At 41.7% G+C, this 17,319-nt stretch overlaps 2 protein-coding genes across 2 annotated transcripts in view; both read left to right on the top strand.

Moving 5' to 3' along the window:
- The window catches only part of LOC147195356 (solute carrier family 25 member 36-A-like), a 28,263-nt gene extending 17,018 nt beyond the window's left edge, over positions 1 to 11,245 (top strand). The window contains exons 5-7 of the mRNA XM_086128687.1: positions 6,809 to 6,875; positions 6,951 to 7,240; positions 8,285 to 11,245. Of these exons, the coding sequence (XP_085984813.1) occupies positions 6,809 to 6,875; positions 6,951 to 7,240; positions 8,285 to 8,478 (551 nt within the window). The 3' untranslated portion in view covers positions 8,479 to 11,245. The remainder of the gene's footprint in view (positions 1 to 6,808; positions 6,876 to 6,950; positions 7,241 to 8,284) is intronic.
- Positions 11,246 to 13,761: 2,516 nt separating this feature from the next.
- The window catches only part of spsb4a (splA/ryanodine receptor domain and SOCS box containing 4a), a 72,001-nt gene continuing 68,443 nt past the window's right edge, over positions 13,762 to 17,319 (top strand). The window contains exon 1 of the mRNA XM_086130080.1: positions 13,762 to 13,926. The gene's annotated coding sequence lies outside the window, so the exon portion shown is untranslated. The remainder of the gene's footprint in view (positions 13,927 to 17,319) is intronic.

Here is a 17,319-nt window from a genome sequence, read left to right on the forward strand (position 1 = left end):
CCCCACAATCATCTACATGTGAGTTCATCATCAATGTACACCTTCATTAATATTTCAAAAAAATGCTAAAACTATTAATAACTATATATTGGTTTTTACTTCCACTAATATATAAAAGGGGGTGTACCAGAAAGCACAATTTAAGACTCTCAGGATTACCCAAAAGTCTGTTATTGAGAATTTAAAAAAACGATCATGAAACTTCCTGTAATCATTTAATATCTAAAGGAAACAAGTCTGGAAAAGGCATGTTTAAAAAAAAAAAAAAAAAGGCAAGTGGAACCTTAAAGATCAAACTGTTATTTTTATACAACAGTTCTACATCACTATTTATTAGTTAGCAGTAGTGAGCAACAATAAATGTTGGTGTATTTATTCAGTATTTGGGCTCCACGAACAGTTCTGCAAACAGTAGCGCGAGCTGCGAAGTTTGCCTTCAGCGTGAAAATTAAAGCAACATTGACTGAGAGAGTTAGATCAGACCAGTCGCTTAGCCCACTTCACATCAAGTCGCATTGTGGTATTCCCTCATTTCTTGGGCACTCCATGACAAGTAAAAGTTGTCCGGAGAAGCAAATTGAAGTCAATTTACGTGATGACCGTGCACTCGGCCGGCCGGGCGTTTTCTCCTGACTCTACACCTCATGTGTCAATGTGTCATTTCATCACATGAGCACACTTGCTGGTTTGCAGCGACATCTCCGATGTTGGATGCAGGAAAAAAAAGAAAACTGTTTTTGAATAAGGATTCAATAAAAATGTACGGCACATTAGTTCAATCAAACTTGTACCTAAACAAAGCACAAAAAGGTTAAATGTATATTATACTTGAAAGTTAAATACAAGTAACTGCACTTCCTACATGTGATTTACTGGATAAAAAAAAAGTTGAAGCCACTGTAACACTATGTGCAATTTATGGTTCTTTGCGTACCACTTGAGGGAGCCTGTGTAGTACTCGTGGCACTGATACCATGATTTGAACTGCTTTAGAGGTTCACTGAAATGATGACACACTGGATTTTCTGTCTTGCGTGACATCTTTGTCACTTTTAAAAGCATATTGTCCCTGAAAACTTCAATGTTTGAAATTTGAGGTTCCACTGTGCCATTGCGAGTTCTTTTCCCTGGAATCTGTCGACGTTTCTCTCACTCAGATGCTGCAACAGTAAATCAGCGCATGATGGCTTCGCTGGCCTACATGACTGACTCTCATTGTGCCAGTGCAAACATCTTCACTAATATGCAGCATGTGTTTGGTGCCGTTAGGTGAAACGCCACAAGGTCCTTAAAGTTTAGGTTGTGCTTTTTAGAAATTCTTGGGAAAAACAAAAATCAGAACATCATTTCATACTTTTTTTTTAAACCATCATCCTTCCTTTTTATTCCATTATTATTATTATTACCATTACTTTGAAGTCTCTTAAGAGGGCTCTAAATGGTTTTAACATCCCTTACTTATACAATGTGGTCTGGGCCCCCTTCTTTGCTCTGTCTGTATAGAGGAAAGAGCACGGCCCCCAGTGGTCAACAGGGGCCCCTGGCACTCGGGCGGACACGTCAGGTAGCTCCTCATTTCATTACACTGGTATGATGGTAATTTCAATTAGTGTTAGTAAGCTGTGGCTTTTAATTGTAATGATTATAGCATTGCTTCTGGCAATGTTTTAGCTTCTGGTTTGTATTTTCCTCTGTTGCTTTCCCTTAGCATTCTCTCAGCTCCGCAGTAAAAGTTAAGTCAAGACACCTCTGCGTGTGTGCGTGTTCTTGTTAAGCACAAAAGAAATGCTAACCTTGTCAGTGACACAGAACTTTAAATATTCGATGGCACATTTCATAATTTATGCTGATATTATTGAGGGGCAGTTGGTGTTCTCGTCAAGATGCAGTCATGGCCATTTCATATTTCACAACACAGCAACAGTTCTACTTGAAATACACAAATGCATGCTGGAAACGGGCCAATCATCATGTGAGCGTGCTCATAACTAGTCGGCAAGATTCATCTGCTGAATACTTCCTCTTTTCATATTCCTCACAATATTTCGGCATGGCTGAGACCGTGTTTCAAGGCCACCGACACACAACTTGGCCTAAAAATATCAGCTACAACTGATGTACAGTACAAACATCTCTTTCACTTTAAAATCATTTTGGAGGCTCCATTCCAATTTGGCGACATATCCTCGTTTTGTAAAGCTTCTTTGCAGTGGAATGCCACCCCATTGGTTAGCTGTGGGCTTTTTTGTTCATGAAGACTTCCTAGTTTTACAGTCAGATGTATATCCCTTCCTCTTTTTGAATGAAACCATATTCATAGGTGTCAAACTCAGGTCCTGGTGGGCCGCTGTCCTGCATTGTTTCCCTGTTGCAAAACACCTGATTCAAATAAACAGGTTCAATATCAGGCTTCCGCAGCGCTTGCTGATGATCTGATCATTTCAATCAGGTGTGTAGCAAAGGGAGAATTGGAAAACATGCAGGACAGCGGCCCTCCAGGACCGGAGTTTGACACCTGTGCCATATTGGTTTCCTGAAGTGGGTCAAACCACAACGAAGGTTGTCATGCATCTTTAGGAAGGTACTGACAAGATGCAACTTAATGTCTACTTGAAAATATATAAATATATTATCACAGTAATTAAAACTTCTTTTAAAAAAAATATATATATATATACACACACACACATACATATGTGTATAATCATCAATCGTGAGCGTGGAGCTTATGGTTTGCATTTGGCACATCTCAAAAGAAAACAGTGGTCCCATGATTTAATTTAATTCATTGCGTGACTGACCTTGTACCCCCCCCCAAAAAACCCTGAAAAAAACATTTCTGTTACAATTTTATTCAAGGATAATGGCATTGTAATGTAATAAAAACATAAACAAGAATATTAAAAAAGGGTTTTCTAAAGTGTATTTAAGATGAAAATCACTTCCACATTTAAAATAATACAAATACTGTACATTAAAACATCATATGATATATTGAGAGACAGCAAACACAACCATATTGTACAGTGTATCCTGTGTTTACAGTAAACCAGGGGTGTCCAAAGTCGGTCCTGAAGGGCCGCTCTCCTGCCTGTTTTCCAGCTCTCCCAAGAGCAACACACCTGATTCAAATAATCAAGAACGTTCACATGCTGCTTCAGAGCTGGCTGATGACCTGATCATCTGAATTAGGTGTGTTGCAGCCGGGAGAGCTGGAAAACAGGCAGGACAGTGGCCCTCCAGGCCCGGAGCTGGACATGTCTGCAGTAAACAATCCTGTTGTTTTTTTGTTTCCCAAACTAACACATTTACTCATCATGATTACCGTATTTTCACGACTATAAGGCGCCATTAAAAGTCTTAAATTTTATCCAAAATGGACAGGACGCCTTATAATGCGGAGCGTCTAGTGTATGCGCCGAGTTCCAAAGCCTGACTGAGAGCACCTCTGGCCGACACGCTGTTTATATAGAGAAAAGGCGGAGTGAGTGACGACAGGCATGCGGAAGTCCGCCAATGAGTGAAGGGTGGGCGTATAAGAGGACGCGAAAGGCACGCCCCTAGCAGGTACCAGTCGCCAATGAGTGAAGGTTGACCGTGTAAGAGGTGAAGAGAAAAACGTGAGTACATTGTAAAATGGCTAAATAAAGTACAACCGAACTCAGTTTTGCTTCCGTTGCCTTTTTCAAAACGTGTTTTTAGCGTGCGTGCATGCATGCCGTATGTTTAAGCTGGCGTTTGTTTTACCATGCCTGGCTGCGCCCAATAATACAGTGCGTTTTGTGTATGTGTCAAATACAGAAATAGCACCCCTTACTGAGACTGCGCCCAACCACACGGTGTGCCGAATGGTCATGAAAATACGGTACATTATAAAATAAATGTCACTTTCTGTCTGCATAAAAAGCAGGATTAAATCTTCAACAAAAAAACGGTTCTGCTGAAATAGTTCGTTTTCGTTCGTCTTTCAATTTTACACCATGTTATACAATTTTACACAAGCTCAAAAGTGTGCAGACAGTGGAATTACACTCAAAAGCCATGGGTGGACCAAAACACTGCACACACACAAAAATCTGCATAATAGCATGACTGTGAACCTGAAAGCCACGACGGAGGTGTCCATTTGTTTATTTACGTCTGCCCCCAAGGGGCTTGGCCGAGAGTTACATCGGGAGCATGGAGTCAGTCTGATTGTCTGTTTTAGAACGCAGTCAGTTCGCTCTTGGCATTTGCTCAATGCTCCCTGTGAGGGTTTTCATTTACATGTGTTTGACTTTTTTCTCCTTCATTTTTTAAATTGTACTTGGCCGGCGGCGTATCTGAAGCTCGCAACACAAAACAAAAAAATAAATGAATAAAAATCCACAGAGCAAAAGCTTGAAACCCCCAAAGGTTGGGGCAATCCAAATTGAAGATCCCACTGTGCACATAATAGATAGACGGAGGGTCCAACATGAATCATCAAATTCAGCCGGAGTTGGATCTAATGAGTTGATGCTCCTTTCATACCTCAAAGGTTGACTTTTCCTTCCACTTGAAAAGCGGACAAGGTTAGCATTTCCCCTTTTAGCCAGGGCATTTTATGTAGCCGTGTCTTCCAGTGTGATTAATAATAGGGAGCTTAAGGATTCTTCTCCTGCTTTTATTTATTTGTTGTTCTTGGCCTGGAACTGGAATTTTGATCCGGTTCGCCTCTTTTCCATCTGCATTTTCTTTGGCTTATCGAATAGCGAAGAATAAAGGATGGGAAGTAATTAGTCACAAAGTGGGGGTAGACTACTGTAAACAAAGTAAAACAAGGTAAATGAACATACGAAAGGGGATGGGCTCTTGAGTTGGGGAAAGAGGCAACCCTCCATCTTCACAGAGGGTTCTGGGGCGGGTGGGTGGATGTGACTGCTGCTTGTGTGTGACTGTGGTACAGAAAAGCCTGTGTCTATTTTAGGGCTTTACTGTAAAGCTTTCACCCCTGCGTGATTGGGTGGGACACCCCCCGCCATCCGAGCCCCCCATATCTGCAGGCTACTAGCTGCAGCGGGGAGGAGCTGGAGGAGCTTTGCCCCTCCCCCGTGAGTACACGCCATAGACGCGAACTTCTACCTCTGCCCTCTTTTTGTCTTCCTCCTCTTCTTCCTCTTCTTTCTGTTCTTCTCTTCAACCGCCCTGCGCCATCATCGGGCTCTTTTACCGAGGTGTTAGATGGGACTGAGTTCCCGTTTGCTCTGGTCTTAGCTCTTCTGCTAGTGGCCTCACTCAATTGTACTGCACTTCCTACTTCACAGTAAAGAAAATACACACAATGGCATCTGTAAATATTTTCAGCTTCATTGTGGACTTCTACATTTAGCATACCGAGAAAGAAAGGCAGATGAAATATAGGGGAAACAGAGTGTCTTTCACAGATAATAAAAGCCAACTACTTCCAACAATGGACCGTAACACTTTGCACAGCGGCGAATATGATCTTCATACCCTTGCGTGTGTCCAAGACGACAAAAATAAGCTGGTTGTGAAAGAGCATACAGTAGCTTTGCTAGCTTCAGCTATTCCCATTGCCACCAATCTTAAAAGATTCAAACCAGCAATACTTCCTGACTGGTGGTGAGTAACGGGAGCATTGCCATGAAGTGAAACTCCATCTTTGTTGCCAAAATGTTATGTCTAATAATACATTGACAACAAGAACTTGAATCATCGAAAGTTTCCAGGATACTGGAGGGTCTCGCTTTACGACACTGACATCAGCATGCTAGACGGCTGTAAGGATGGTAAAGTGGAGTGTGGAAATCATTGAGCCACCGCAAGTCTATCCTCAAAAACAGTACAACAAAATTACAAGTCAAAATGGTGAATCAGAGAAAAGCTTAATTTTTGGGGTGCCAGATGAAACTGGTCTGGCTTGTTCAAGAGAAAAACATGGGCTCGGCTCCCACTACATTGTAATATGTCTTAATATCAGACTGGTCTGCGGCACAAAAAACAAAAAAGTTTGTATTCAGCTTAGGCTCAATTTACATCACATATATAGTCTACTTTCAAAAGTGTTTAGCCGTTCAACCTCAGGCTGAATAACGGGAGTATCTCCTCTAAACCTTATCTAGGTTCCTTCCGTGTGCTGTATCAGGTTTTTGTTGGCTGAACTTAACTGCCGCAAGTGTCTTGGCATGCATCTAACCAACTAAGTGCTAAATGTACCAGTGAGAGAAGACAAGGCATCACTAGGATGTGGTGTGAAATTTTGGGGTACAAGAAGAGTAATAAGACTTAACAGCGGCCACACCGTCAGAAGTGAGAGCCGGCCTTCTACACCACCTACACAAGTCTCTTCGCGTCTCTCTGAAGGCAATGCTGATGATAGTTAATTACTGTAGAAGGTATTATCATTCAAGATGTAAGTAAATATGTGTACTGCTATAGTCTTTGTTTCGAATATGTAAACTATAATGACTGTTTACATATTTTAAACATGCTAGTGCCCACATACACTTACACAAAAATTCCTGCGGGGGGCTCCTTCGCTGTTTTTCACTTCACTATCGTGGCAGGGTCCCGGTCCCCATCAACTGCGATAAGTGAGGGATCACTGTAATCTGTGCACGTGTAGCAAAGTTACACAAAGCATTCCTCTCCGGGACTCCATTTGTAAGTCAATTAGGAGTGCAGCAAATCCATGAAGAGGTCTGTTGACTCGGTGCTTTCGCACTGTCATCTTTGGTAGTGTAGAATAAATCAACTGTGTTGGGGGATATAATGTAGTCTTTCCAACTGACTCGAAGCCTGTCTGAACTTGATTGCTCTTTTTTAGGGTTCACAGCCATCACAGCCACCAACCCCATTTGGCTGATAAAGACCCGCATGCAGCTGGACTCCAGGTGAGAAAAAAGAAAAGCAGCAGTGGATATAGTCTTTGTGGGAATACGTTCATTTTCTTCTGGTTGTGACCGCAGGAACCGGGGCGAACGCCGCATGAACGCCTTTGACTGTGTTCGGCGGGTGTACCAGATGGACGGCTTGCGAGGTTTTTACAAGGGCATGTCGGCGTCGTACGCGGGCATCTCTGAGACGGTTATCCATTTTGTCATCTATGAAAGCATCAAACGGAAGCTGCTACAGTCGAGGACTCAGACTGGCATTGAGGCCGAGGAGGAGTATGTCAAAGACGCCTCAGACTTTGTTGGCATGATGCTTGCTGCAGCCACTTCCAAAACCTGCGCCACCACCATTGCATACCCCCATGGTAATCAAGGCATCTCCCTTTCTCACTCAATCGATTTATAAAAGGATTTATGGAAGTGCATACGTGCTAGACACAGAGATATTTTATTCAACCACAGGAGGAATTCACTCTACCAGTCGTCAACAAAAAGAAAACAACCCACAAAAAGAAAACAACCCAAAAATAGATAACAATAAAATGGAAATTAAAATAGAGACATATTATTAACTCATTCAGTACCAGCCAATTCTGGACCAAGTCTGAAAAGACGTTTAAAAACGTCTTTGGGAGTGAATGAGTTAAACATAGTATCTATATAAGTTATTTATTTATTGTTATTATTTGTTTAATTAACACACATATAAAGTCAGAATTTCAGTGAGTTATGAATATTCATTATAAGGTGCTAGTTAGCCTTTAAGTTTTGGGGCCGATTACTGATCAGCAAGTTGAAATGACCCGATCACAAGAGGACGCAATATGTTTGTTTTAAACAACTTATTGACTTGTGCACTGTTTATTGAGCATTGACAAAGGTATTCTGTTGGGCTCAAAAGAATAATCCGTCGATGTCAGCGTTTTTTTTTTTTTTTTAATTGGCAAAACTGTGGCAAAAACAACATAAGATGAAGACATTCAACATTATCTATTTTTTTCTTTTTTCCTTGAAATGGAACAAGTAATTGGTTTGGGGAATTTTATCCTGCCTAGTATTGAAATTGGCATCGGCCTATAAAAAAAAACATATTCCCTATTTCGCTGAGGCAAATTAAGACTTGGTGTCAGGTGATTATGATATGTATGTAGAAGGTCTTATATTTAACATTGTTATGCAAGTATTCAGGGTGGGAATCAATATCACAGAGCAACCCCTTCAAAACAGGCTAATGTCCACCGAAGTTAAGCTGTTCTTAGAACGGCATTCAAGAACAAACACCACACGAGGATGCCTGTTTCCATAATTGTTTATTGTGATTAGTGGTTTAATGAAATGCTGAGATAATGTCTTTAGTTTCAGTCCTTAAGTACTAATCCAAGCGTCATTGCTCCACTTTCAAACTGCAGAGGTCATCCGCACAAGGCTACGAGAAGAGGGGAGCAAATACCGCTCCTTCTTCCAAACTCTACTGACCGTGCCCAGAGAGGAGGGTTACCGGGCGCTGTACCGCGGCCTCACCACACACCTTGTCAGACAGATTCCCAACACGGCCATCATGATGTGTACCTATGAAGTGGTGGTCTACCTGTTTGGCCGTTAGCAGCCACGCCCGTGCTCCTTCCAACTGTGTACAGACTCGAAGACGAAGGCCTTTTGGCAAGGAGCAAATGACGACCAAAGGAAAACCCAAGAAGCTGAAGTGGACCGGCAGAGTGTAAACAAGTCATATCTGAAACGTGAAAGGAGGGAAACCCTTTGGTACCATTACAACCTGTAGACTGCGAGTTCCCGTCTTTGGCTTGACCTAAGAGAGAGATTGCTGAATATTGCCTTGGGTAAGAAAGAAAGATGCCCAAACGGAAGGAGCCTCTGAAAAAAAGTTAATGAGCACAATTCAGTGGCCTTAAGTGTTGTTTCTCCAAGTGAGTGATGGGTAAATTGCTGCTTTTCATTCGGGTAGAGAACATTTCACAAGGGGGAATGCTTGAAGACGACTGCAGTTGGCAGGAAGGATGGGAACAAAATGTGATTGGAATTGCCAACTTCCTCTATTCAAAGATGATGAAAGATTTTTAATTTTTTTAACCTGCCCGTTATTTTCTGATGCAATTTCCTGTTTTTGGGTTCAGGCCAAATAATAGTACAGTGGGGCCTGGAGATGAAGGCGATAATGAAAAAAAAATCTGATAATTAACAAGACTTTAAGTTCTTTTTAAATTGCCAGTTTAAAAATGTCTCTACAGAAAATTAACTTCACCATAGAGTAGTTAGACGTCTTATGAACTACATTTCGAAACAAAATGAAAGGCAAAGCGATGTGGTTTGTTTTCAATACACCAAGTGTAATTCTCTTTGTTTTATATTTTGTTTGACTTGATACTGGAACGACATTAAACCGCTCCCTATCTGCCAGATGGTTGCGAAGCAAGTTGAATTCAATGGCACCATTCAATGCAAACTAGTCAGCCAACCAATGGCTTGCATCTGAAAAGCTCATTAGGCGTGTCACTTGTTTCTCAAGGCACCACTGTCCCGCTTGAGGAGCTTCAAAAGTAGTCCTTTGCTAGTATCAGTTTATGAGAGTCTGAGTTGAGGAATGTTTGTCCAAGGTTGAATGTCAACGGAGAGGTTTCTTTTTGAAGGAGTATCTTGCTTTTATTAAGTCGCTAATCTCTTGTCTTTATACTACATGACTTCAAGCATTCCCCCTTGAAGCACCGGATCCCTCGTAAGTACAAATAGGACTTGAAACGGTCTGGCACTCAAACACCTTGCGAAGGACAGGGAGAAAATCTGACCTTCCATCTGAACTTTTTTTTTTTTTTTTTTTTTTGCCTGGTCGTGACAATACGATCTGAATTGGCGGCCACATCCTTTATTAAATGTGATTTGCGCGATTGTCAAGAAGTACCCAAATCTGCCACTGGCAAATGAATATGCAGTGGCAGTGCGGCAGAATAGTTTTCCCCACCAGAACCCATATTTGTATGTCGAAGAGTTGGAGTGTGGCATCTGCATGTGTAACAAACGATGACTAAAGATTTCCCGCCCCTGCACTAACTTTGAATTTCGCGAGACGGTGTGACTGGGAGTGTGGAAAACTCCTCCCGTGTAATATGTGCGAGTTTCATTCCCTCTCCTGCACCACTTCTTCCTTTCTTTGGCTTCCAGCCGAGCTGATAACATGCACTTTTGGGGCCTTTTGAAGGCTTGTGCTTTGCATTCTGTTGTGTGGACAGTTGAATTGTGTATACATTGTAAAAGAAGACAAAGTATATGAAAAATGTATTTTGCGCCACTGTTCTTAGAGCAAATGTATTGTACAGGATTGTGATCTCAGTAGTTGTGATTCATGCCGTGTGTGTGTACATATAAAATACTGTATATGAATACCATTGTTTTTTTTCGTCATGTACGAGTTGTTGCAATTTTTTTGTGCAATTGACACCAATTGTTTTGGGGGGGTTTTCCAAATATAAACGCTAAGCATTAATACTTAATGCTGCAGGGCAATCACTTTTCAGTCACATTTTTGACCGTAAGGTTGGATTGTATTTTGTTTTCATTGCAGTAATGGGTGTTTCTCAGTCATGTTGGAATGTCGTCATCATATGTGCTGTTTACATCCTTGTTATCATGTTCAAGTCCAAGCAATATGCTTATTTGCAAGTGTTATTCAGTGTGAGTGTTTAAAAAAAAGTTGTTTCATCCTTTTAAATTAATTTAATAAGTTCCGGAAATGTGAAACCTGTTTCATCAAAAGGATTATCCTAAAAGTAACCTGATAATGTAATCATTTTTTCGCCCTCATAGGTAAAAACAAAGTAGACACGACAGCTTATCGTTAAGATGGCCAATCTACATTCTCCCCCAATGTTTTTCATGCCTTTGCCCCATTTCCCTTAAAGGAACAGAACAGAAATGCAAGAAACCAAACTTATTTATGCATGGTTTTTAACTCTATTGAACATTTATTGCAGTATTGTTAGAGGCCATCAAAACCCTGCGCTGTTACTTGGGATAATTTTTATTATTTCCTCTCTCTGGTGACATGTAGTTAACACTTTGTTGCAAAATTAAAAAAAAAAAAAAAAAAGATTCTCGCCCATGTTGTCCTTAGCCACACTCATAGCTTGTCTTTTGTTCCGTCGTAGTCGAGTACTAAAGGTCAGTTACCAAAATGTGACATACACAATCTGGACTGGACAGGTGCTGATTTTTCCCTCCTTGCCATGTTTTCAGTTCAATGATTTTTACCTTGAATGTGTGGACAGTGTGCGAAAGTTGTTTGTTTGGGTTTTTTGGGCGCCCCAATCATTTTTTATTTGTTACTAAAACAGAAGAAAATAAAATTATTGTGAAAATAACACCTTTGTTTTTTTTTTAATTAAACACGCAGTACTCACCAATAGTACACGCCCCTCCCCCTTTTTTCCCCCTCAGTAAACACTTGTTACAAGTTCTAAACTTCTAACGGCCTTCATTTCTGTGTATTCATTGTTAGAAAACTGCAGCGAAGGGGAGGGGGTTGAAGCATTGAATTCAATGGACCATATATGGAGGCGCATAGAAATTTCGATTCTAAAAGGAAATTTACATTTTATGTTGAGCGCCAAAGGTCCGTGCAGTTGGTGTAGCTAATGATTATCTCCACTAGGGGGAGCCAAATGCCTTAAATGTTTTCCGCGCGCCCACGATTCCATTGACGACTTATACTACATGTCTTCGGGGTCTGCCGCACATTATTTTCCTGTGCATGAATGATTTGAATACATTTTTTGAGATTGTAGTCATGTAACTCTTCACGTATCGATGCTATGTTGTGACCGTGATAAAAATTGACCTTGCACTTAACAACCCCCTGGTTTCTTATTCAATCGAGACAGAACTGAAGCATAGCTAAACTGTTAGAGGAGTTAAGTGAAATTTATTTGCAGGTAATCTTTAGAAAGTGTTTGTTTTTATGCAGTGAGTAAGGTACAATTCTTATGTAACTCGTGAAATACTTTAATAATACAATTAAAATTGTTTTTTTTAAATACGATATTTCAGTGTTTATTATTCAAACTGCATCGCATTACAGTGGCTCACAATGATAGATAATACTTAAGTACTTAAGAATAAAATCTATCCTTGCAATCTTTATTAGCTCATAAATTAAATGAGTCCATCGTAAGAGGGAGCACATAACTCCTACTCTGGCATCCCTTCACTGGCTCCTTATACACTTTAGAGTTCTTTTAAGATCCTATTATTTGTTTTCAAATCTTTAAATGACCTTTCATCACCTTACCTCTCTGAGCTCATCCGCCCCTACACACCTGCCCGGTGCCTCAGGTCTGCTGACCAGACATTATTAGAAGTACCAAGAACTAAGTGGAAACTCAGAGGGGATCGAGCCTTTTCCGTTGCTGGTCCCTCTCTCTGGAATGACTTATTTGGCATTTGACTCAGCATGACTCAGACTTGATCTTAGATTTACTGTTTGGTGCTTTCTACTGTCTTTGTTACTGATTTATTGCTTTATTGTTGTATATATGATAGTTGCTCCATGTACAGCACTTTGTATACAGCGATGGCCGTTTGAAAGTGCTCTCTAGATCCAATTGAGTTGAGTTGATAATTGATGGTTTCAACAATAAGAGTCTGTTGAATGGCGATCATGATCACCCAACCTCACCCAATGGATTTCCTCTTTTGGGCTGTCGTCAACGATTAAGTATACAGCATTTAAGATAACCAAGCGTTTTAATGATGGAACAACGAAATCCTACGTGAACGTGTCTGTTTCTACAGCTTTAAGGTCACATTAGTTTTTATTTTTTTATTGTTGTAATTGTGACAGTTCAATTTCCTTCAAGTGATGAATGAAGGATGTATGCATCTATCTATCCATCCACCCATCTATCCATCCATCCTCACCAGGGTTGCGGCGTGCTGGTGCCTATCCCAGGTGTTTTTGGACAGTAGGGGGGGGGGGGGGTAGTAATCGCAGGGCACACTTAGACGAACAGCCATTCGCGCTCACACTCACACCTTGGGACAATTCAGTGCAGGGGTAGGGAACTCCGGTTCCTCAAGAGCCGTATCCTGCCTTTTTTAGACCGCTCCCTATTCCATCACACCTGATTCCAATGATCAGCTCGTGAGCAAGCGCTGTCGAGGCCTGAAACGATCATGAGCCATGGAATCAGGTTCCCGACACTACCCGGAATTCCAGTAACATGCCATGCATGTTTTTTAAATGTCAGAGGAAGCCGGAGCACCCGGAGAAAACTCACGGGAGAAAATGCAAAGACCACCACAGGAAGGTCGAAGCTGGAATCAAACCTCACACCACTGTGAGGCAGACGTGTAATCAGTTAACCGGTCGTCTACGGTGCCGCTCTCTATGTATCTATAATTGAGTATATATTTTTTTCAATAAGTACTCATTAACCTTAGTTAAAGGGCTATTTTTTACTTTCAGTCACCCTTCTTGAGTAACAGAACTGTACTCTGATAAATTTGTTTCAACTCTACTCACTTCTCTGCTTAGGTGTAAAAACTGGATGACAGGAATGTGTAAATGCGCTCGCAATTTGAGCGATTGTACTATATGGCAATTTGTATCTTCTAATACTTACGTAATGTTTTCTTTTAAATTAGAAAAACTATGTACCTGCCTCTACCCTTAAAGTGGAAGTATCAGCATGCTCTGATTGACTGCATACACTAGAATTTTTCAATTTGGCGGACTTTCTAAAAGTCCCGTAAACATGGCATCATAGCTTCGGCCAATAACGTAAGCGCTGACGCGGTTGACGCGACCAATCACAGCGCTAGTTGCTGAGTTAATGGCCCTACAACGTCGGGGTTTGGCTTCGACCAGCTACCATTGAACTGCAACAAAGAGGCACGGCACTCGGCCGCTTGTTCGGAACACTGCCGGAATAGCATCGTGGCCATTAACGGCGAGGACAACCTTGTTTTTTTTTTGTCTGTGTGTTTTGTGTTTTTTGAGCCGCCGAAAAGTGACGTTTTGAGCGCGTTGAGTTTCTTCCGTGCGGTGAGTGTTTGTGTTTAAACTGATTGAGTACCTTTGTGTAGTTGATCCCTTTGTTTTGTTGATGTTTATAAGTCATTGGTGATAAAAGAGACACACACTCTTGTAGTTTATGCTTTTATTTTTTACGAGAGAAATTATTTTCTCTCTTCTCATGCCACCAAAAGTGTCCGAGAGCTAAAGTTTAATGAAGCAAAACTGGGAAACATTTTTACTTCGGGGACAACAGCAAAGCCCCAAAGGGGTCCACCGTCCTTTGGTGTGTTTGTGAATCCCAAGCTGATAAGCAAACATCTGGTGTATTTTTCAATGTGCTCCTTAGAGCCACCTGTTCAAATACCAGAAAAGGCACACAAACAATACACTGTTGTTCTCACTACTCCTACTACAGAGGTGTTGATTTAACAATTTGTAGTTGGAATTAACTGGACTTTCCTGATTGGTGTATTTTGTCTTTCTAATGTTATTAAATATGTGATTTCTAAAAGACTTGTAAATACAGATGTTTGAATACTGCTATGGGATCATGCATCATGTAAGGCACCTTACATGATGGCTGTTCATTCTCAGGGGCGTAGCCAGACATTTAGCAGTGGGGTGGCCAGGTTGATGCAACACCAATACGTGGGCACATACACTGTTCACATTCTTGTAAGACCTTCTTGAATATGTTTATCATACTGCCCACAGTCAGGGTTTCTTGAAGTATCCATCCATCCATCAATTTTCTAATCCGCTTATGGTCACGAGGGTTGCGGGCGTGCTGGAGCCTATCGCAGCTGTCTTCGGGCAGTCACCCTGGACTGGTTGCCAGCCAATCGCAGGGCACACATAGACGAACAGCCATTTGCACTCACAATCATATCTAGGGACAATTTAGAGTGTTCCATGAGCCTGCCATATATGTTTTTGGGTAGTGGGAGGAAACCTGTGCAGGCACATGGAGAACATGCAAACTCCACACAGGAAGACTGGAGCCAGAATCGAAACCTCCGCCTTTGCACTGTGAGGCGGACGTACTAGGCAGTCGACCATCGTGTCGTCTGTTTCATGAAGTAAAATCCACATATATGCAGACCCAACACACTCAGAATACAAGCAGGAACAAGTTTAAGTGAAAAGCAATGTCTTGCTGAGCATAGTCTATGAGATCATGCCATTTCCTTTGCTGTTGCTCTGCTTCTGTGTACTATCACATAATCTATTTCTATCTCATGCCCTGATTTGCTCGCTAACAACCAATCAAAGTGTTCAGTAGTCACTGACGTCTGACATTTTGCATACTGTGATCGATGGCTCACTTCTTTTGCAACTGTATTTAACAAGCACAATGATGCAAAAATTTCTTCACAGGGAAATATTATGGTACAGTAGTCTTAAAACCTTCCAGTCAATCATGACATTGTCCTAAAGCCGGCTGCTGCGCGCACCAGCTACTACGTCAGAAGGTTACTTGTTTATCTCACCTTTGATTGTAAATCGCAAACACGGCTGTCACCACAGCCGACGCCAAAACAGAGCAACGACCGCCTGAGACAAAGTGTACACACGGACTAACTCCTCTCTCAGTTGCATACCACTCTCCCGACCGCTCTCGTTATCACCGCTCCCATCCCGTGAGTCGCATGATGTATTCAAAGACATTTGGAAATAACATTGCACAGCAAAACCAACACGACGAATTACCAACGCAACAACACGCGCATCATAAACGTCTCACAGTCAAACACAAATTTTTACCACACTTTCTAAGTAAAAAAAAAAGAACAATTGTTGTAACTATGCAGACTAGGCGCACTTGTCCCAATCCGGTGCATCGGAGAAAGTGGCCATGTGTTCAGCGTGCAGGGACAGTATGGAGGTGGGTCCTCACTTTGTGACGTAGAAGAGTGAGGATACAGTCGTTTTCTTGCATTGGGAGGCCCTTGTGCTGAGAGTGGAGGAATGAGCAGGAATGCTTCCAGTTATAAAGCTTCAAACAACTGCTATTTTTAACACACACTGACAGCAACACATGCAAACACCGCGCACAGCAATATTCACTGACATTATTCCCTCTGTTCTGTTCGAAGGACGACTTAAACTTACTAGCGCTCAGTTGAGTAAAATTTCTCCTTCCGTTTGCTGTTATTTCCGCTGCATCTCTTCGGGTAGACCTCAGCGCTGGCTGACATGTTGCGGCACAACACCATAGGAACTTGTAAAAACATGGTTGCACATTCATACACAGGCTAATAATGCAAAAACAAATTTTCTGTGGTTAATTGATGGACATCATCGGGGAAAGACATGCCTCTAAAAATATTATCCCCGTGGCTGCGTGGGTTTTCTCCGGGTACGCCGGTTTCCTCCCACATTCCAAAAACATGCATGGCAGGTTAATGGAACACTCTAAATCAGGGGTGGGCAAACTTTTTGGCTCGGGGGCCGCATTGACTTTTAAAATTTGACAGAAGGGCCAGGTCAGCACGAGTTATGGTACATTAAAAAAAAAACTGCATTTGTTGACAGTCCATATCAAACACCAAAAGGAACAAAAGCATGAAAGTACTGTATTAATATACTTTTTTAAATGACAACAGTGTTGTTGATAACCTATTTTAGCCTGTGCATTGCTGCAGATGGGTTGTGATCAGACCAGTAGAAGTAGAGCGATACATACCTGTAGGTCCTAGGTGGTCGAAAAGATCCCCCCCACCCCTCCCCGTGTTCTGTAACTTCAAGTCAATGCGCCACCTGGTGGTGAAATGCCTGTCATTACAAGTCCAATTGAAATGAATGCAATCATTCACATCGAACCTTAACTGTGGACCAACCTTCGGCGGGCCGGATTAAAAAGACCAACGGGCCGGATTCGGCCCGCGGGCCGTAGTTTGCCCACCTCTGCTCTAAATTGTCCCTAGGTGTGAGTGTGAGCGCAGATGGTTATTCGTCTGTGTACCCTGCGATTGGCTGGCAACTGATTCAGGGTGTACCCTGCCTACTGCCCGAAGACAGCTGGGATAGGCTTCTGTACGCCCCCCAGCCCTTGTGAGGATAAGCGCATCAGAAAATGGATGGATGAGTAGATAGTGTTATGAATTTGTAGGATTTTTTGGGGGGGGGGGGGAGAAAATACTCAGATTTTACTGTGGGAAGTTATGATTGCTCTTTACAACATTAGTATGACATGTTTGTGAGCAGCATACAATACAATACAGCTTCACTTATATCGCGCTTTCACAACAGCATCATGACAATCCCGTTTGTACTGTACAGTATATCAATTCATTCATCGTTGTTTGAGTTAATCCAAAATGTTAAGTAGACTGTGTTTACATTCACCAACATTGTGTTTAGATCAGAGGTCTTTCAACAGTAGAGGATGATGAGGATGTGGTTTGTACCTTGCATGAC

Source organism: Hippocampus guttulatus, chromosome 14 (genome assembly GCF_054856545.1).
Source record: "Hippocampus guttulatus isolate MCC_2025c chromosome 14, RoL_Hgut_1.0, whole genome shotgun sequence".
Lineage (NCBI taxonomy): Eukaryota > Metazoa > Chordata > Actinopteri > Syngnathiformes > Syngnathidae > Hippocampus > Hippocampus guttulatus.